Genomic DNA, 20,648 nt, shown 5'->3' with positions numbered 1-20,648 from the left:
CAAACTCTGAGCTCTGGGCAAGACCTGTGGAGCAGCCTCGGAAAGTGAGGGAGGGGGCTCAGGACACTTGGGGGATAATCTGAGGAGGCCCAGTGGGACTGGGAGGGGTCCCTGGGGGCATCAGGGGAGCCTCAGGACTCCGGGAGGTGCTCCAGGCTCAGAGGGAGGAGCAGGGGCCTTCCCTTCCCCCTCTTTCCTCCCCCCTCCTGTTCCCCACACCGCGGGGGCTGGGGCGGGCCAGGCGCCCTGGGAGGAGGCGTTGTCCCTGGCTCCCGGCCCACCGGTGCAGCGGGGCAGGGCGGACGGGCAGGGGCGGGGCCGTGCCTGGTGTTATAAGTGGCAGCCAGGGCACCGAGGCAATGAGCTATCGGCTCAGCTTGGCAGCAGGACGCTGGCAACAGGCGCGCTCCCTGCTCCGGTCCAGCCTGCCCACTCCGCCACCACCATGGTCGCCATGCCCACCGCCTGGTGCTCCATCGCTCTAGCCCTGCTCGTGGCCCTGCACGAAGGTGAGCCCCCTGGCCTCGGCTGCTGCAGCAGCCTCTGGGTTTGTTTGTCTGTGTCTCCCCCTGGGGCTGCTGTGCCCTCCAAGCCAGCTGAGGGCATACAGGGGCAGGAGCCCCACAGCATGGTGGCTGCATGGGGCTGTGCAATTAGAAGTGATGCAGTCCCAGGGCAGCCACTAGCCTTTCCCCCCAAGAGCCGCTGGGGCTTCCCCGGGGTTGGCCTGGAGCTCCTGAGCAGTGAGAATGCCTACTTCCTCAATTATGCAAGAGGAGGAGCCCGGCGGGTCCCCAATCGCAGCTGTGCCAGGCGCCCTGACCCACCTCTCCACCTTTCTCTCCCTCCTGTGCATGCAGGCAAGAGCCAGGCCGCGGCCACCCACACCCCAGAGCAGCCAGCGCCCTTGCCCCGTGCCCGAGGCTCCCACCTGCGGCCTCGCCGTTGCTCCTGCAGCTCCTGGCTCGACAAGGAGTGCGTCTACTTTTGCCACCTGGACATCATCTGGGTGAACACTCCCGGGTGAGCTTCCGTGGGGATCCAAGTGGGGCTGCAGGGGGCAGGAGTAAGGGGTGCTGGCATGCCGGGGAACCTCTGGCACACTACAGAGCTCTCCCTGGGGGTATTGGGCTAATATCAGTAGCAATCAGCTATTGCTTCAACTCCTACGTGGGGGCTGCCTGAGCAGTATAGAGGGCTGTCTCATGAGAATCCTCACAATAGCCTGGTAAGAAAGTATTGGCTCCATTTTCCAGATCAGGGTACTGAGGCTCAGAGAGGTTAGGTGCTTCTCGCAAGATCACACAGGAAGGAGTAAGTGGTAGGCGGAGGCTCCATCCTAGGTCTGCGGATGCCAGAGCTCACAGCGGCTCTACCATGCAGCCTCTGCATAATGTTCCAAGAATAATACGATCAATGACAGCACCCACGTCTTGACTGCACCAGTCCCTACGCCAAGCACTGCTTGTACGTTATCATCTCATGAGCCGCCCTCCACCCCCCATCCTCCCCATGAGGCAGGTACTGCTGTTGTCGCCAAATGACAGATGAGAAACCTGCTCTGTGTCACCTGGCAGAGCCAGGGTGCGGGCCCAGGGCTGTCTGTTCTGTCTGCACCCGCACTGCCTCCGGGCCACTGCATACTTCAAGTTGAAGTTTCTCTGTGTTTTTGTTTTTTTTTTTTTCCTTCCCCAAATTACAGACAAGAGAAGCCCGGCACGTAAACGTGTGTGGAGCTAATCCGCATCCAAACACTGGCTCAGGGCGGGAACCCTGCCAGTCCCTGTGTGCTGGGTCTACCTGGAGTCTTTACAGCTCCAACCACATCGTCTAAAATTAGCACTGGCACCCAAGGTGCTGGTCCAACCGACCACAGGGCCCCTGCCCTGCTCCTGGCCTGCCTTGGCCAGACTGAATCTGAACTCTATCTCAACTGATCACACACACACACACACACACACACACCATTTTTAAGTCAAAATTCTAAGAAACAACTTTGCTGAATAGTAGAAACTAACACAACATTGGGAAGCAACTATACTCCAATAAAACTTTTAAAAAAACAACAACAGAAAAACAGACTCTAAGAAACATTTGTCACCCTTCCAGGCAAGTGGTGACGAGGTGGGGGCAGCTTAGCTGTGAGCCTGCGTGTTTACTTCTGTGAGATGGCATTTCCCCCCCTCCTCCAGGACAAGCTGAGGGTCTTCTGTGAGGACAGGAGGACCAGCCTGGTTGCATCAGCTAATGCTCCTGTCCGGGCGGGCGGGGAGGGGCGGGAAGGACAGCTTCCACCTGCTCCTCCCCATGTTGAGAGTCCTACTGAGCAGGACCGGGGGAGTTGAGGGGGAGCAAAGGCCCAGAGAGGGGAAGGGTCTTGCCCTGGGCTACCTGGCACCTAAGGAAGAGCCTGTGGTGGGACTTCTTGAGGTCAGGAGCTGGTTACTTTTGCTGCCACCCTGGTGGCATGGGTGGCCATCTCAGTGTGCAGTGTGGACAGTCTCAGCTTGCCAGTGGTCCTGGTTTATCTAATCCCCTCTCTCAATTTCTCTCTCTCTCTCTCTCTCTACCCTACACCACTACCTTGCTGGCTGCCCGCCCACAGACAGACAGCTCCTTACGGCCTGGGAAACCCGCCAAGACGCCAACGCCGCTCTCTGCCAAGGCGCTGTGAATGCTACAGCGCCAGGGATCCCGCCTGTGCCACCTTCTGCCATCAAAGGCCCTGGTAAGTGGGCACCCAGCCTGCAGGGCCCAGGGGTGGCTGCTGGTCTGGATCTGCCCTGGAGGGCAGGGTGTCTGGGGGGCCAGCAGAGGAGCAGAGTCCTAGGGGCCCAGAGGCTGCCCTGGGTTGTTGGGCAGCATACCTTCCTGTGGGGAACCAGTCACCCCCGAGTGCCACCCCCCTCACTGCCCAGCTCTGGGGGCTTCTGAGAGCATTACGTCCCTACTCCCAGGCAGGGGGGATTCTCCCTAGGTGACAGCTGAGGCAGTTCAGGCCCAGAGAGGGGACAGGACTTGTCCTGTCAGGCCACACAGCTAGTCAGATGGAGAGCTGGGCCTTCAGCCTTGTCCACTGACAAGGGCTTCTGGGTTCGGACCTGAGGCTCAGGGAACTTCGGAGCCTTCTCGGTTGAGAAGTAACATTCGGAGTTGGGAGGCCATGGCACCATCCCAGAGGTGTCACAGAGCTGCTGGGAGAGCCTTTGCCAAGTCTCTGCACCCTCTGGGCCTCAGTTTTCCCATCGATAAAAGGGATGAGAGACTTTCTTCCTTCCCTCCTCCACTTGGAGCATTTGGGAAAGTAGAAACTGACTTCACCATCCCTAGCCTCCTGTTCCCATGACAGTTTATGAGAAACTCCTCCCCTGAGACTCCAGCTGTGGCTCCACCCCTGCCTCAGTTTCCCCTGCAAAGGGCCCGGCTCAGCTGCAGGTGGCTGGATTCTGGGAAGGCCGGCCACCCAGCTGCCTCTTTCTGAGGCTAAGAACACATTCCCCGTAACTCAGTTTTCCTCAGTCCCCACCCCACTGGGGAAAGGAAGGATGCCAGGTGCACAGGGTGGAAATGGATCTGCTCCTGAGGGCGGGGCGGGGGATGGCGGCTGGGCCAGGCTTGCAGCCAGGTGGCCTTGGGGTCCTGGACAGCCCCTCACTTGGGCCTTAATGCTGTTCGTTTAGGACTGAAGCTGTGGTAGTCCCAGACAGTGAGTCCTCTGCAGCTGTGTTCCAGGCTGGCAAGACATGGGCCACAGCAGGAGAGCTCCTCCAGCAGCTGAGGTGAGGGGCACCTGCACTGATTGAGCATCTTCTGTATGCCTTGCACATTTCCCAATAGAAGCTCAGAGAGGTGAAGGTGTTTGCCCAAGGTCACATAGCAAGCTGTCCTCTGGCCAACTCCAGAGCCTGTGCTCTTAACTACTATGCTCTTTGTTACCACCAGACCTGGAAGTGGACTTTTATAGAGGGTTTTTATAGAGGGTTCGAGGGCTTGTGACTGTGGAAGGTGCACAGGTGTTCATTCAGTCTGTGTCTGAATCAAGCATCTCCCACATGCTGGGGTCCAGAGGGGCCAACTACCCGGCTTGCTCCCTCTCTGTGTCCCAGACTGGATTGCCTCCCTGGCGGCCTCAGCATGGCTCAGCTCAAGGCTTGGCACCCAGGAGGTGCCCATGAACGTTTGTCCAAACCAAACTGACTTGAGAACAGAAACCCCACAGCCAGGCTTCCCTGGTGGCACAGTGGTGGCACAGAATCCGCCTGCCAACGCAGGGGACACGGGCTCGAGCCCTGGTCAGGGAAGATCCCACATGCCGCGGAGCAACTAAGCCCGTGCGCCACAACTACTGAGCCCGCGTGCTGCAACTACTGAAGCCTGTGCGCCTATAGCCTGTGCTCCACAGCAAGAGAAGCCACCGCAATGAGAAGCCCGTGCACCGCAATGAAGAGTAGCCCCTGCTCACCGCAACTAGAGAAAGCCCGCGTGCAGCAATGAAGACACAACGCAGCCAAAAAGGAAAAAAGAAAGAAACCCCACAGCAACCATGCAGCACAGTGACTAAAGGGGCAGCTTCTGAGCCAGAACTTCCTGACTTGAACCCCAGCCCTACCACAAACAAGCTTTGTGACCTTGGTCTTATCACTTAACTTCTCTGTGCTTCCGATTCCTGTCTGTGAGGCGGGGACAGCAGTGCATCCACCTCATGGGCTTGTTGTAGGTTAGACAAGTTGACACACATGAAGACACTCAAACAGGGCCCAGCCTGAGGGAGCTCTGCAGGCCTTTGCCATCCCCACCTCTGTCCCTGAGGGCTCCTCCGGGCTGGCCAGTGCCGGGGTGCAGCCTGGCCCCTCGGGAGCTCCCACTTCTGTGGGGAGGCAGAAGCATAGGAGAAAAGGCAGGATGGTGGGATAGGTAGGACCCAGCATATACTTAGGAACTGTCCTAGGATGAAAAAATTCAAGATAGGACTTTGCAAGTGTTTGGCATTTCGTCATTAGCAAAGAGTTTGCTTTGCCAACCTGTACTCAGCCTCACACAAGTTGAGGCCTGATTTTATTTTGCAGACCAAGAAAGGGGCTCAGGGAGGTTGAGACCCTTGTCCAAGTTCCCATAGCTGGGAACCAAAGCCAGCCTCCTAGCTCCCAGTCTAGAATGCCTTGAGCCAGGATGAGGCCACTTGGATGACACCAGAGTCCCCACCAGTGTCTCAGCCAAGTTCAAAGGGCAGCTAGGACCCATACCTGTCTGGGTTGGACCACCTTGAGCTGGACCTTGAGGAATGGGAATTTTAGGAGGTGGAGTTTGGGTGAGCAGAAGGTAAACAGCCTGGAAGGAGCAGCATGGACAGAGGTGTGGAAGTGGGAGGGCGGTCGGGGGAATCCACCGGGCTGCTCTTAGCTGTCCAGTCACTCTGGTGGCACTTGATGTTGAACGTCAGTTTTGCCAAAGCTCCCTGTGGGCAGAGCAGCTTCTGACTGGTCTGGCCTCTCCTTGATGTTCAGACCTTTCAGGGTCAGCTGTGGCCACCCGCTGACCCCATGGCTGTGAGTAAGGGATCCGTCCCCTATGGCCGCTGCCTCTCACAGGGAACTCTCAAATGATCTATATTTCCTGAGATGCTTAATTGACCTCTCTCGATTCCAGGGACATTTCTGCAGCCCAGATCCGCTTTGCTAGGCAACAGCAGAAAGCAACAAGGGATCCCAGGCCTACACACTCCAGGTGGAGGAAGAGATAGCTCTGGAAGCTGGAGGAACTCTGGGAAGAAAGCCTGTGTGGAGCCGGGAGGAGAGGGGCATCCTAGGGCTGGGAGACCCTCCGCCTGTTTCCTGGGCCAGGAAACCCACCTGCTGGAGTTGGCACAAGCTCTGGCCTCCTCGCCCTGTGGAGGAGGCCTCCCTCAAGGCAGCTCTATGCCCTCACACTGCCCAGGAAGCCATCAGCCTCCAGGCTGCAGCCCGACCCCCCATGCTGGCTCTGGCCCGACAGCCCTGCTGAAAGGAACAGCGTGGGGAGTGCGCTAACCTGGAGGCCACATTCCAAGAGGTGTCCTGTCTAGTGGCTGCAAACCAGGAATGATGTGCAGTGGTGGACGTTCACACCTAAGCCAGCTGTAGAGGCTGGATGGGTCTATCCAGGACTTAAGTCCCAGTTGGGCCCCGTCTGTCCCCTCCAGCTCTCCCCCAACCCAGAGTCCTTGTACCCTCATACCCGGGGACACTCCTGATGAGAAGGGCCTGGTCTGCTTCACCTGTCTGTATATAACTTATTTGCTCTGAGAACTTTGAAAATTCTGATTATTTATTTTAATGTATTTTTTTAGACTCTCAATTATTTACCTGTGAACTTGTGTTTGTAATAAACAATGAAAGGGTACTCTAGTATTTTGTCTTGGCTGAGGAGGGGGTGGGAGGCATCTCTCAGCAAGGGGTTGCTTGGAAGTGAAGGGAACACAGGAAGGGGAAGAAAAGAGCCTGGGACAGGTGGCTGAAGCCCTGAGTTCCACGCCCCTGTGCCCTGGCTGGGCATCTCTGGTTGCTAACCCACCCTCTCTGGACTTTTTGTCTATCATGTGCCCAGACAGCCATTTGCAGTTTTTTTTTTTTAAGTTTATTCTATATTGGGGTATAGTTGATTAACAATATTATGCTAGTTTCAGGTGTACAGCAAAGTGATTCAGTTATACATATACATGTATCTAGTCTTTTCAAATTCTTTTCCCATTTAGGTTATTACAGAATATTGAGCAGAGTTCCCTGTGGTATACAGTAGGTCCTTGTTGGTTATCTATTTTAAATATAGTGGTGTGTATATGTCAATCCCAAACTCCCAATTTATCCCTTCCCCCTACCTTTCCCCTTTGGTAATCATAAGTTTATTTTCTAAGACTGTGAATCTACTTCTGTTTTGTAAATAAGTTCATTTGTATCATTACTTTTAGATTCCACATATAAGTGATATGATATGATATTTGTCTTTCTCTGACTTACTTCACTTAGTGTGATAATCTCCAGGTCCGTCCATGTTACTACAAGTGGTATTATTTCATTCTTTTTAATCAGCCATTTGCAACTTTGACATCCAGGGTTCCAAGACCTATGTTTCCATCAGGCCAGTAAGCGATGGCCAGACCTTTCCCAAAAGCATATTTGAAAGGAGTCAAGACTATGAGGGTGCCAGGACCCACTTCTGCTCTAGTTGCCCTGTCCCGCCAGGGGCCACCTCTGAGGTCTGGAGCAAATCTCTCCAGTGAGGGCTGGGGTCGGAGGGATTCCAAGGCTGTGTGCAGCCCCACTGGCCGGTGATGGGTGTTGTGATGGAGTCACAGCGTGGCCCTTGTCCCTCACCCTGGGCCTGGGACAGACTCTGCTGGGGTCATTCAACACTGCTCTGACTTAAGAAGCCCAGGGCTCTAGGACTGGGTTGGCCAATCATGCCAAGGCCCAAGAAGCTGCACACCTGAGTCCCAGGGATGGCCAGAAGCCAGGGCCACCCCCGCTGGCAGCTGCCTAGACCCATAGCCTCCATTACTGCCAAATCCCCCTGCAAGCAAGCTGTTCCCTTTTCCCCTGGCCGGCCTCTGCTGGGAATGGCAGGCTGTGGCCTGGGCCAGCTATTGAAAAATAATTCTTTACACACTACTGTAAGCCTGTCTTGTCCATGAAGCCAGCCCCGACCCCCTCATGGGAGAGTAACATGTTGACACATATTAAACTCCTACTGTATCCTGGCACTTTACCCAGATGAACTCACTTCATCCTTGCCACAATCCTATGACATAGGTACCTTTATTATCCCCATTTTACAGATGAGGAAACTAATGCATAGAGAAGGCGATTGACTTGCCTAATGTCACACAGCAAGTAAGTGGCAGCGTCAGGATTTGAACCCAGAGTCTATAGTACACACGTACGTATGTACGTATTGAAAAAATATTTGTTGATTGAATTCATGGATCACCACTGTCATATGACATTGAACAAATCTTTCTCTCTCTGAGCCTCAGTTTTTGAATCTATAGAATGGAAAACAATAGTCTCCACCTTGTAGAGCTGGTGTGAACCCTAAATGGATAAGTTATGGTGCTGGGCTCAGCCGTGGGCCTGAGAAGAGGCAGGATCTGCTTGTCAGGCCATCAGTGGTGGTGATGTAATGCGTGGGACAGCCACAGAGCTGCAAGACCTGATGGGAAGGGAGATTGGGGCTGGTTGGGGTGCAGAGGCGTGGTCAGAGAAAGACTCAGGACTAAGATGCTACTGCCATGGCCTCAAAGAAGAGTGAGACTCAAATCAATAGAAAGAAAATGAAGAGGGAGCCCCAGACACAGGAGACAGGAAGGGTACAAGTTTGGCAGTGGGAGTGACAATGGCATTCCCCATGGAGGACCCCACGTGGCCAGAACATGGTCGGGGGAGATAGCAGCAGGACATGAAGCCAGAACACCCTGGAGGCCAAAGTAAGCAGGCTGGATCTTCTTTCGTGGGCCCTGGGGACCCATGAAAGGTCTGCCAGTACCGGGGACCTGGTCAGAGCCCGGCTTTGGAAAAATGCCACCAGAGGGCCGCACAGGGCAAGAACAAATGAGGAGACAGAAGACAGAGAAGCAAGTTCACTGCTGCTCCTTAGGGGTCCATTCTGGGTGGTGAGGGTTGGTGTGATGGAGCTGGCCTAGTCACTTACTTCCTACTGCAGCCCAGGATCCCAGCACACCTCTCAAATCTCACTGAGCCTGACGCCAGGGGAATCTCACTCCCCAGAGGCGCAGCATCCCATTCAAAATGACCCTGCCCCCTTGGAAATCTCAAAGCAACAGCCAAAGGCCAGGCTAGGCAGCTGTGTGGGGCAACCCCAGGATGGCAGGTGCGACAGAGGCCAGGCAGAGCAACGTAGGTTGAGGGTGTGTCAGAGGCCCAGGGAATTAGGCATTCACTGCCCTGGCCAGAGTTCAGAGATCAGCGACCCAAGTGATTAAGTGACAGAGAAGATTAAAGGGAGGAGAGGAGGCCCAGGAAGCAGGTAAAGGCAAGAGGATAACACAATCCCCTGGATCCTGATTTTCAGGAAACGGGGGCCACTGGCTTGGGCCCTGCACTAAAGAGTGTCCTGCTCTAGCCCTCAGCCAGCCATACCTCTCTCCCGAGATGAGAAGTTTGCGGGGTTAAGGGTCGTGGGTACTCAAAGTCTGAGCCTGCTTCTAGACCACATCCCAGGTAGCCGGGGCCCCAGAAGTGTGGGGGAAGGTGGGATAGAGTTTGGAAGAAGCAGAGGAAAATTTACGAAGAGCAGCTGTCAAGTCAAATTGAACCCTGGGAAGAAAGGCGTCAACATTTTAGAAAGTTTGTCTGGATTTTGTGGGACAAAATCTCCCCCTTTTCCTGCCTTTTTCTGCCTTTTCCATCAACTCTCACAGGTTTTGTCAAGGCTTTCTAAGCCAAGTTTGTGTTCCTTTTGATTGGAACACCAGGCAGAGATAGGCCAGAAGGGGGCACAGGGTGACCCAGATTTATGCGGGTCACATGCACACGTGGAAGCAGAGGCAGAGGGGAGTCTGGTCCCATGTCCAGGGCTATGTGGCCTGATACATATCTCGGCTACAAACCAGCCCTTTCCTGCCCTGGGCTGCCTCTCCCTCCATCTCCTCCCCCAGCCAAGAACCCCAAGGAATTAGTTTCATTCTTGCTTTCTCACTCTCTGAATCTCAGGGTTTTAGGTTGAGAAAAGTCATCTGCCTATCAGAGCAATGAATCATTGGAATGTGGCTATCCATACATTCAACAATTATGAACAATCACCGTTCAGAGACTCGTGAACAAGACAGACACAGCCCCTGCCCTCACAGGCCAAGAGAAGAGCCCTTCAAGAAAGCCCTGTTAATACGAAGATAGAAGTGACAGCGAACATTTATTGAGTGCTCATTAAGTGCTCACTGCACATGAATCCCTTGGTTCCTCGCAGCAACCTTACGCAGCAGGTTCTATCATTATTATTCCCATTTTAGAGAAGAGATAACTGAAAGGTTAAGTAACTCACCCAAATCTCACAGCTAATACGTGGCTGAGCTGGGATTTAAACCTCAGGCTCTCCGCTTGTATGCTGTCCTGCTGCTCTAAGAGGGTAGATCCACAGTGTGATGGAGCCCCTGGTGGGGGAGCCCGGGAGGCTTCCTGAAGGAGGTGATGTCTAGGCCAAGATAGAGGGGATCAGTCAAGTGAAGGAGGAGGGTGGATAAGAGTGTTCCAGGTGGAAGGAACAGCAGAGGTGAAGGCTCTGAGGGGAAGGGAGCTATTCTCAGCCCCTCTCAGGGAGCAAAACAAGGAGGGGGCATGGGGAAGGCTGGAGATGGGCAGGCAGGAATGGGCAGTGCCCTCCTGAGCGCCTGGCAGGGGGAGGGGCTACAAGCAGGGAAATCCACAGCCGCTGTCACCACCACCTGCCAGCAACCTTGCCACAGCCTCAGACGATTTCTCCCTGGAGAATATTACCATGCCCGAAACATGCCTTTGGATCAAACCACACCTGCTGCCCTTGACGCCTCACAGGCTGGCAGGGAAGACAGACAAGGGCAAAGTGAAGGGACAGGAAGCAGGTAAGTTATGGGCTGCCCTTCCAGCTGGGGGCGGGGGAGGGGAGGGTTTGGAGAAGGAGTAGGGTTTGCACATGCTGGGATGAGGGAGAAGGCTGGAGCATGGAAGAATCCGAACGGAGGCAGCCAGCCTGATCAGCAAGGGCCAGGCTGGGAACAGCATCCAGTGCCAGGAATTCGAACTTGAGTGATGGGGAGCCAGCGAAGGTGGCTAATCAGGGGAGAGAGAGCCAGGACAGGAGCTGGCCTTGGGCGGCTGGTTTACCCTTGGTCCTTCCCACCTCCCCAGCCAGTGCTTCCAGCTCAAAGGGGCCCTCCCAGCCCCTCACAGGGGAGAGCAGAGTGTGGGCCTCTCCTCTGCCTGCCAGGGACCTGAGCCAAGAGCCCTCAGCAGCTCGGAAGGGGGCCATGTGTGGGCCCGCCAGGAACTCTGGAAGAGGAATGTGGCCTAATTAATTCTCCAAAGCTCAGAGGGCCTCGCCTTGTGGGAGCAGCTGCCAGGACAGGCCTGCCAGGACGCCACGGGCCCAGCCCGTCTATCACTGTGTGCGGGGACAGCAGGCTGGGAGGCCCAGAGACAGGGGCCCAGGGGGCCAGCCCCTTGCCTCCAGGCACACACGTGTCCTCCAACCCCTTCACAGTAAATAATGCAATAATAGTAACAGTAATAGCAACAGGGCTTGAGGGCTTAAAGTGTGCCAGGCCCTGTGCGAAGCCTGTTGTACTCACTTCTCATCTAATCATTACAAGGACCAGTGAGGTGGGTACCGTTATGATCTGCATTTTGTAGATAAGGAAACTGAGGCTCAGACGGGTGAATTTCCCGGACCAGGATCCTGCAATCAGAAAGCACAAGCAGGGGCTTCCCTGGTGGCACAGTGGTTGAGAGTCCGCCTGCCGATGCAGGGGACATGGGGTCGTGCCCCAGTCCGGGAGGATCCCACATGCCGCGGAGCGGCTGGGCCCGTGAGCCATGGCCGCTGAGCCTGCGCTTCCGGAGCCTGTGCTCCACAGCGGGAGAGGCCACAACAGTGAGAGGTGTGCATACCGCAAGAAAAAAAAAAGAAGAAGGAAAGAAAGAACAAGGAGGGAAGCTGGAATTTGGACCTAGGGAGTCTGGGCCCCAAGACCATGTTGTCATAACCACCATGCTGGGCTGGCTCAGCAGGGGAAATCAAGGCCCAGGGAGGTGGGACGCCTTTCCCAAGGACAGTGGATTAAAAAAAGTTCCTGGGATAGTGAATGGGGTAAGTACCTGCAGGGAGAAAGGCCACGCCCCTGTCCTCTGCTTGGATTGCCTTCTCCTGAGGTTTCTTATGGGGCTCTTCCTCTCCTGGCCCATAGGTCACCCTCAGGGACCTGTGATTCATTACTCCAGGCAGGCAGGGCTGGAGGAAGCGATCCTGTCTCCTGGAGTGTCCACCCATTTGGTCCCAGTGACATGGTAAGAGCACCGCCGGCTGGGCGGCATGTTCTCAAAGACTCCTCCTAGCGACCCTATCCCCCCTCCATGGGCTGGGGGTTGAGGGTACACCATGGCCATGAGAGACTCAGAGTGGTGCAGAGACGGGCTGGACCAGGGCCTTTCAGCTAGAAAGTGGCAGACCCAGGACAAGACGGGCACCCAGACTGGCCTGAAGCCGAGACTCTGCCCTTCCCCGACAGCAGACCAGAAGGAGAGCAGTGTAGCTACATCCCATCCCTTCTCTGAGCTTGTTTCTCATCCGCTGTATGGGGCTAAGAGGACCAACGTTATAGGCTTGTCCTGGAGCTCATTAATAACAGCTCACACGCTATGGGTACTTCTTGTGTCAGGCACTGTCCGAAGTACTTTATTTAATTTTAAAAAATTTTCCAAAACAAGATTTTATTCATGGCTATATAACATGTCACCATAAGGCTGTACCATACGTATTTGTTACTCTGTAGGTGTATATTTAAGTTTGTCCCATTTCCCACCAATCCAATAAACACTGTGTGCTACATTTATACATAAATTTTATATTCATTCCTAATTCTTTTTTGCTGCATATTTTTTATTGGGACTTAATTCACACCCCATAAAATTCACTGTTTAAAGTGTACAATTCAGTGGGGTTTTTTTTTATATATTCACAGTTATACAACCATCACCACTTCTAATTCCAGAACATCTCCATCACCCCAAAAAGAATACCTCACCCTTTAGCAGTGACTCCCATATCCCACTTCCCTGGTCCCTATAAATTAGGAATCTACTTTCTATTGCTATGGATTTGCCTCTTCTGGATATTTTATATCAGTGGAATCATACAATAAGTGGCCTTTTGTGTCTGGCTTCTTTCACTTAGCATAGTGTTTTCATGGTTCATCTATGTTGGAGCATGTGTCGATATTTCATGCCTTTCCATGACTGAATAATATTCCCTTGTAGAGACAGACCACATTTTGTTAATCCATTTGTCTGCATTGTTTCCACTTTTTTGGTTCAAGCATGTTATTTTAGCCCTCAGCGACCCTCTGGGGAGATGCTGTGTTATCATAATATAGACAACAAGATTGAGGTCCAGAGAGGTTAAGTAACCCACACCAGGTCACTTAGCTAGTGAGCAGCAGTGGTGGGCTTTGCCCCAGAAGTCTGGCTACAGAGACCATGGCCTTAACCACTAAGCTTCACTGTCTCCTCAGTCAAAGTAAGAGAGTGTAGGTCAGCACCCACAGCAAGCAACTGCACCAGAGGTGACACCCATAGGCAGTAGCGAAGGGTGGCTTTTCTCAGCAGCATTTCTGAAGGTGGCAGAGCCAGGGTCTGCCAGGCAGAGCCCCAAGCTAGAACAGGGGTGTCAGGACACCCAGTGTTAAAGGATTGCTATCTCGGCACACAGGTAGTTCTCCCAGGGGACATCTCTCCACAGCTGGAGGGAGCTTCTCCCTCTGCAGCACATCTTTGGCCTGTACCCCAGAGCCCATCTCTCCACCCATCCCCACCTACGCAGCCATGGCTCCTCTCCTGGCCCCAAGGCCCTGCCACTGGGCAGCTGAAGTAGAATCCTTGGGTGAGGTCAAGGTCAGAGCTGCAGTTGAGGTCATGTGGATGGGTCGCTGCCTCATCTGGCCTCCATCTACTAAATAATGAGATAAGAAATCTTAATACTTTCTCTTTTTTTTTAAATTACAAAGTTAGGACAATACATACACAAGAACTTGTGGCTTTAAAAAACTGAAAAGAATATGGGAGCTTCTAAAATAAAAAGTTTCCTCCTGACCTCCCTCTCCAAGGCAGTTACTCTGAGAGTGGGGTAAGTAGCCTCTTCCTATGGATTCAGGCATATGTTTTCTAATGTTTTAGAGGTGTTTAAAATAATATATGGTGGGCTTCCCTGGTGGCACAGTGGTTGAGAGTCCGCCTGGCGATGCAGGGGACACGGGTTCGTACCCCAGTCCGGGAAGATCCCACATGCCGCGGAGTGGCTGGGCCGGTGAGCCATGGCCACTGAGCCTGCGCATCTGGAGCCTGTGCTCCGCAATGAGAGAGACCACAGCAGTGAGAGGCCTGCGTACCACAAAAAAATAATTAATTAATTAATTAATTAAATAAAATAATAAATGGTGACATGAGTCTCCCTATTCTGAGACCTTCTTTTCTCACTCCAAAGGCCTCTCACTTTCTAGACCAGTACGCAGAGATCCACCCCCATCTTAGTTTTAACAGCTCCACGTGGTTCCTGGCATGGACAGGCTGTTATTACTTGACCATCACCGGCTGACGGCTTTTGGAAGGCCTCCATTCATCATTTTCATAAACACGCTGCTGTAAACACCTTGTTTATACATCTTTGTCCTCAAAGAACCGATTTTCAGACATGAAATTGCTGGGCCAAAGACAAGCACATTTTAAATATTCTGCCAAGAATGAGGTTCTAATTTGCAATCTTGTCCCCACTAGGTGCAAGTGCCCTTTCCTCACAAGCCTTCCAGCACAGGGTTTTATCCATCTCTTATTGTTTGCTGCTCTGATAGCGAAACCACTTCTTCACAAGGAATCTGATATGCAAAAGAGATACGCCTGATTCCACCCGGATTGGGGAGGGTGAGGGGCCTGGAGGCGCTCCATGTCCCACCCTAACCCCTGGTGCAGAGGACCCCTCTAGGGTCTTCCAGCGCTGCTCTCCAGGATCCTGTTTGGCTGCAGGCCTGTCCCTCTGAGTCTGGCGTGAGCCCCCAGCCTCTCAGTCCTGCCCAGTGGTTTGGCCCTGCAGGGAGCTAAGGATGGAGGAGGGGCTGGTCAGTCTTCTTCCTCAGCTGACTCCACCCTTCCCAAATAGATGCGCCTTTGAGTAGGGCGCTCCTGGGGACAGCATTACCATGGCAAAGCACGTTTGGTGGGGGACTGTGGGCACCTGAACCTGCAGATGTTTTGAAGAGGGGGATCCTGGGGAGTCCTGCTTCCCCCTCAGCCTGTAATCCAAACTAGCCTTTTAGAAAAGACTGGATCCTGGTCTTGCCTCTGCCCAGGCCTTGCTGTGTAGACCCAGGCAGGTCACTGTCCTTTCTGGGCTCCAAGCTCCCAGCTGCCAGGCCGGGGAAATCCCTCTCACAGGGTAGATGCTGAATCTGCTCCCTCTGGAGACTCCACACTTGCCACGTGCATGAGTCACTGCCCAGGGGGAAGGATGGCTCCTGCTGGGAGTTGGCAGACTTAGGGCAGGGAAGGGGAGGCTCCCTCCCTACAACTTTGATGCTGCATGGTGAGCTTGGCACACTGGAGTCCCACCTGGCTAACGTGAGACCAAGTGTGAGCACACGCACGCAGGGCACACCAACGTGTGAAATGTATTCTTGTGTGCCGACTGGGGATCCTTCTGCTGGTGTCCAGGCATTCAGGTTTGTGTCTCGTGTGATGGGTGTCCATACACAATCCACCTGTGTGCACGTCGACACATACAAGTAGGTGTGCCTGAGTGTCCCTGAGAGTGTAAGTCTTCGCCTGGTTGTGGCTGCCTAGATGTGTGTGCATACATGTGCCTACATCCGTGTGCATGCGTGAGAGTGCAGGCGTACCTGCAGGATGTGCATGCAAGTCCATGATTAGGGATTACAGGTGTGTGGGCGCACCAGTGACACAAGCATACAAGCTAGTGTGTGTATTTGTGTCTGAGCATGTGTCAGAACACATGCATAGAGTGTCCGTAAGTGTCGATGGAGTGCATCCACGTGTGTGGATCTAGAGGTGCTTCAGTGTGTGTGTGGGCACAGCTGTGTATGGCACTATTGCAGTGTGTCTCTCTGCTGAGGCAGATACACACAAGTGTGCATTTGCACCCCAGGAGGGGCCACCTCAGGGTCTGCAAACCATGACATCTCCTCCAGGGCCCATCCCCCATGGCCTGGACCTCTCTCCTCTGCGCACACTGAGGAACCAACAGAGGGACAGTGTCACTGCTTTCATTACGGGCAGATTGATTATTTTAGTAATTAGTAAGTCGTTAGAAACCTTACTGAGTTTAAGTACAAACATGGATATATCATAGATGCAAAATGCATATGGAATCTGAACAAGAAGCATGAAAGTGAAGGATATCCCACCCCAGTCTGGGATGGCAGTGGTGGATAAGTACCCGCAGGGCTCAGAAAGGCAGGAGAGGGAGGGGGAGCAGAGAACCCCTGCCTCCGTTTCCAAGGCTGCCCAGCCCTGACCTCCATCCCCACCCCCACCAAGGGCGATACCGTCCTGGGCCCAGATGCCCCCAACTCTGGCTTGAGTGGGAGTGGGGGAGTGAGGGTGTCAGACCATCCCCTGCTCTGACTGCAACCAGGCAAGGCAGGTCCCTTCTCAGCCTCCGTGTAACTCAGGGATAATCATACCTACTTGGGGTTTCTCAAGGAACCTCAAAATATGAGCTCCAATATCTGCCCACCTCCTTCCTCCCCTCAGAACAATTTCTAACCCCCCACCCCAGCTCCTCCGCTTCTCTCTCAGCCTGAACTGCCTCCTTGCCCCAGGCCTGACCCACGAACTGCTGCCTGCCTGTCCAAACCCACACCCGTGCCACCACCCAGCCACACATTTGTCATCTCAGCTGGACTGTGAACTCCCAGGGTAAGGAAGGCTCAGGCATTCCTGGGTTCCTAGAGCCCACCCCAGCCTGGCACGGCTTAGATATCAGGCACGATTTGATTTTAGAAACTGAAGATAAGGGTAGGGGAGGGAGGAGGGCTCTGGGAGGAGCAATGTTTGGTAAACACGGCAGGTGGTTGGGTGCCCTAAGACTGGATGAGTCAGCCTGACCCTTGGCCTGGAGGACTGAAGGAAAAGCATCATTTATCAATCTCCACCAGGTGCCGTCATCACCCATGCACTTGATCCCCACCGCACACCTGGGAGGTAAGCAGTATTTTTATTCCCATTTTATAGATGCAGAAACTGACCCTCAGAGAAGATGAATCAGCAGCCGAGCTGGGACTCGAGCCCTCCTAACTCAGCACCTTCACCAGGCTCTCCCCTCATGTTCCATCTCCCCTTCTCAAGCCCCGCCCACATTCCCAGCACTTAGCAGGAGTCTGTGGCTCTATCCCAGGGGCTTTGGAAAATGCCCTCAGGAGCAGCCCTTGATCATAAAGGATAGGGGTGGTGGATAGATACCCCAGCTTCCTCATGCCATGGGTGGGGCGACCCTGAGGCTGGTTCCACACCGTCTCCTGGAGGTCCCCAGTGGGGCTGAGCCCTGCTTTCCACCTGCTGCTCATTAACTGGCCTGTGTTGGCTGCCCTTCCGATCTTCCACGTCCTTTATAGCTTCCTGGAATCACCTTGAAAATAAACCCATGCCCTCGAATCCTAGTTCAGGTCTTCTCCGAGGGCCCCAACCCAAGACAGAGGGGCAGCAGCCATGGGGCCTATGAGTCCCTGGGAAGCCAAGAGGACCTCACTGCAAAGGGGTCTCTGCCTCAGAGGCCCTGAGACACATGCAGGGCCAGAAGCACCTCAGCACAAGTCTGGGGCCATGGGAGGAGCCCCGGCAGGCGGCTGCGCTCTAGCGCTGTGCACAGTGTCAGGTCGGGGTGCAGGGCTGCAGGTGCACCAGGGTAAAGAGGGCAGCAGGGTGTGAGTGCAGCAGCTGATGGGAGCAGGGCTTATCTTAGTCACCAAGACCACACCCGTACCTCCCTCCCTTCTGCAGAACTGGGCCTGGGACACATATGTCCTTGCAGGCCCCAGGGCAGATCCCGGCTAGAAAACCCCAGGGCCCCCGGCTGACCCTCTCCTGCTCAGCCCCTCTGGTCTGGGTCCTGGCAGAGCAGGGAGGCTGCCTGGGGAAAGTCCTAGACAGGGATCTGAGCAACTCAGTGCCTCTCTGGGCCTCAGTTTCCCATTCATGAAATGGCACAGGGCCCTGGTGGGGCTGAGGAAGTGAATGAAGGCACCCCAGCACACCTCAGAGGGTTCCTGTTCTCTGATTCTGCCAGGAAATCATTTGCACACAAAACATTAGATGTGGCATATCTTACACCCCTAAGCCTTTCAGAAGAGGGTATTACTTAATGCAGAGGAGTTAAATTCTAATGGTGGAAATTCAAGCATTGGAGAAGACATAGCTTGACTTTGGGGATTGGCCTTCCTTACACCCCTCAAACCACACCATGTCAACTCCCAGGCAGGCAGTGGAAAGAGCACAGGCTTTAGTGCCAGACAGACTTGGGCTCAAATCTTTGGTGACTCAGAAAAGCCCCTCAGCCTCTCTGAGCTTCAGCTTCGTTGGCTGTGAAATGGGTTGACAATGCCCACTGACCCAGGTAAGCATCTTCAATCTCTTTTAGTCCTCAGTCTAGTGAGGAAGTAACTCTGATCCCCAGTTGATGCAGTAGAGACCCAGAGAAGAGGAAGCAGGTGCTAAGGAGGCCAGCCCCTGCTCACGTGGGTCCACAGTGGTCCAGGACCTGCCTGCCCCCTGCCCAGGGACCCCTGAGGCCTGGGCTGTGCCCTGTCCATTCCAGCCTTCCCCTGCTTGGCCCAGCCCTGACCCGAGGCTCACCCACTGCCCGGTTCCTGCACCTGGCCCATGGGGCAGCCAGGGCTGGGTCTTCAGTATCGGCATTCCTCTGAGATGAATACCTTTGGCTTCAGGAATGCTGGGAACTGAGCCAGGAGGTCAAGGGTCCATGACCTTATCCTACTCCCCTGAGATGCTCTTAAAGCCTCACAGCACCTGGGCGAGGCAGGCATGACCCAGCCACAGAGGGAAACTGAGGGCCGCTGACTTCATCCAGAAAAGGAAACCAGAGGCCTCCTTGGTTATCCTCAGTAAGGTTCAGGACAGCAGAAGATGAAAAATGAAATCAAAGCAAGCAATGGACTGGGAATTCCACTTCTGGGTATATACCCCCAAAGAAATGCCTAGATATGTTCATCAGAAAATGTATACTAGAATGTTCAGCTTTTTCCTATGGGAGCCACCGGGTTGCGAGGCGCGTGGTCTTCTCCTCTCCCCGCCATGGCGTGTGCTTGTCCACTGATATCAGTGTACTCCAAAAGGGGGAGCCATCTGACAAAAATGTCACTTTGCCTGCTGTGTTCAAGACTCCCATTCAACCAGATATTGTAAACTTTGTTCACGCCAACTTGTGCAAAAACAACAGACAACTCTATGCTATCAGTGAATTAGCAGGTCATCAAACCAGTGCCGAGTCTTGGGGTACTGGCAGAGCTGTGGCTCAAATTCCCAGGGTTCGAGGTGGCAGGACTCACCGTTCTGGCCAGGATGGTTTTGGAAACATGTGTCTTGGAGGCTGCCAAGACCAACCAAGACCTGGCGACGTTGGCACCACAGAGTGAATACAATGCAGAAGCGATATGCCATCCCCTCTGCACTGGCTGCCTCGGCCTTACCAGCGCTGGTCATGTCTAGAGGTCATCATACAGAGGAAGTTCTGAACTTCCTCTGGTAGCTGAAGATAAAATTGAAGGCTATGAGAAGACCAAGGAGGCTGTTTTGCTTCTGAAGAAACTTAAGGCCTGGAATGATGTGAAAAAGGTCTATGCCTCTCAGCCAATGAGAGCTGGCAAAAGCAAAATGAGAAACCGTTGCCGTATCCAGAGCAGGAGACACTGCATCATCTGTAATGAGGACAGTGGTATCATCAAGGCCTTCAGAAACATCCCTGGAATTACTCTACTTAATATAAGCAAACTGAACGTTTTGAAACTTGCCCCTGGTGCGTATGTGGGACGTTCCTGAATTTGGACTGAAAGTGCTTTCCGCAAGTTAGATGAGCTGTATGGCACCTGGCGTAAAGCTGCCTCCCTCCAGACTAACTATTGATATAACCTCCCCATGCACAAGATGCTCAGTACAGACCTTAGCAGAATTTTGAAAAGCCCAGAGATTCAAAGAGCCCTCTGAGCACCATGCAAGAAGATTCATCTCAGAGTCCTGAGGAAGAATCCACTGAAAAACCTGAGAATCATGTTGAAGCTAAACCCATATGCAAAGACCATGAGCCGGAACACCGTTCTTCTCCAGGCCAAGAACCACAAAATCCAGATGGATAGGGCTGCAGCAGCACTAGAAGACAAATCAGATGAGAAGGATGTTCCAGGCAAGAAGCCTGTGGAGGGAAAGAAGGCTGTTGGCATTAAGAAGCAGAAGAAGCGTTTGGTGGAAAAAAGGCGGCAGTGACCAAGAAACCAACAGCTGAAAAGAAGCCCGCAGAAAAGAAACCCCACCACAGAAGAAAAGAGGCCTGCTGCATAAACTTAAATGTGTTTATTTTGTAAAGGTCAAATCACTTTGGACAGCTAATTTTGAATAAAGACCTGATGAAAGAGACAGTGGAAAAAAAAAAATGTTCGGACTGCCCTGGTGGCGCAATGGTTAAGAATCTGCCTGCCAATGCAGGGGACATGGGTTCAATCCCTGGTCCGGGATGATCCCACATGCCACGGAGCAACTAAGCCCGTGCGCCACAACTACTGAGCCTGAGCTCTAGAGCCCACGAGCCACAACTACTGAAGCCCTCACACCTAAAGCCCATGCTCTGCAATAAGAGAAGCCACCACAATGAGAAGTTCGCACATCGCAACTAGA

The 20,648-nt window shown here is 53.6% G+C and overlaps 1 protein-coding gene and 1 pseudogene across 2 annotated transcripts; both read left to right on the top strand.

Annotated features, from left to right (window-relative positions):
• Positions 1–445: 445 nt before the first annotated feature.
• On the top strand, positions 446–5,740 carry EDN2 (endothelin 2). 2 transcript variants are annotated; one of them, XM_060082738.1, is made up of 5 exons: positions 446–509; positions 861–1,023; positions 2,606–2,728; positions 3,681–3,779; positions 5,647–5,740. In XM_060082738.1, the coding sequence occupies exons 1-5, from the start codon at positions 446–448 to the stop codon at positions 5,738–5,740; spliced, it is 543 nt and encodes a 180-aa protein (XP_059938721.1). The 2 variants fall into 2 exon arrangements, with proteins under 2 accessions (XP_059938721.1, XP_059938726.1); XM_060082743.1 differs by lacking the exon at positions 3,681–3,779.
• Positions 5,741–19,019: 13,279 nt separating this feature from the next.
• Positions 19,020–20,315, top strand: LOC132479146 (large ribosomal subunit protein uL4-like; annotated as a pseudogene).
• Positions 20,316–20,648: the final 333 nt, after the last annotated feature.

The sequence above is a fragment of the Mesoplodon densirostris genome, chromosome 2 (genome assembly GCF_025265405.1).
Source record: "Mesoplodon densirostris isolate mMesDen1 chromosome 2, mMesDen1 primary haplotype, whole genome shotgun sequence".
NCBI classification, from domain to species: Eukaryota; Metazoa; Chordata; class Mammalia; order Artiodactyla; family Ziphiidae; genus Mesoplodon; species Mesoplodon densirostris.
This window is presented reverse-complemented; position numbering and strand designations above follow the sequence as displayed.

Excerpts from the sequence above, each read along its gene's own strand:
- EDN2 (XM_060082738.1), top strand. The coding sequence starts at position 446 with ATGGTCGCCATGCCCACCGCCTGGTGCTCCATCGCTCTAGCCCTGCTC. Across the intron at positions 2,729-3,680 it reads TTCTGCCATCAAAGGCCCTG|GACTGAAGCTGTGGTAGTCC; the intron begins GTAAGTGGGCAC and ends CTGTTCGTTTAG. Across the intron at positions 3,780-5,646 it reads GAGCTCCTCCAGCAGCTGAG|GGACATTTCTGCAGCCCAGA; the intron begins GTGAGGGGCACC and ends TCTCGATTCCAG.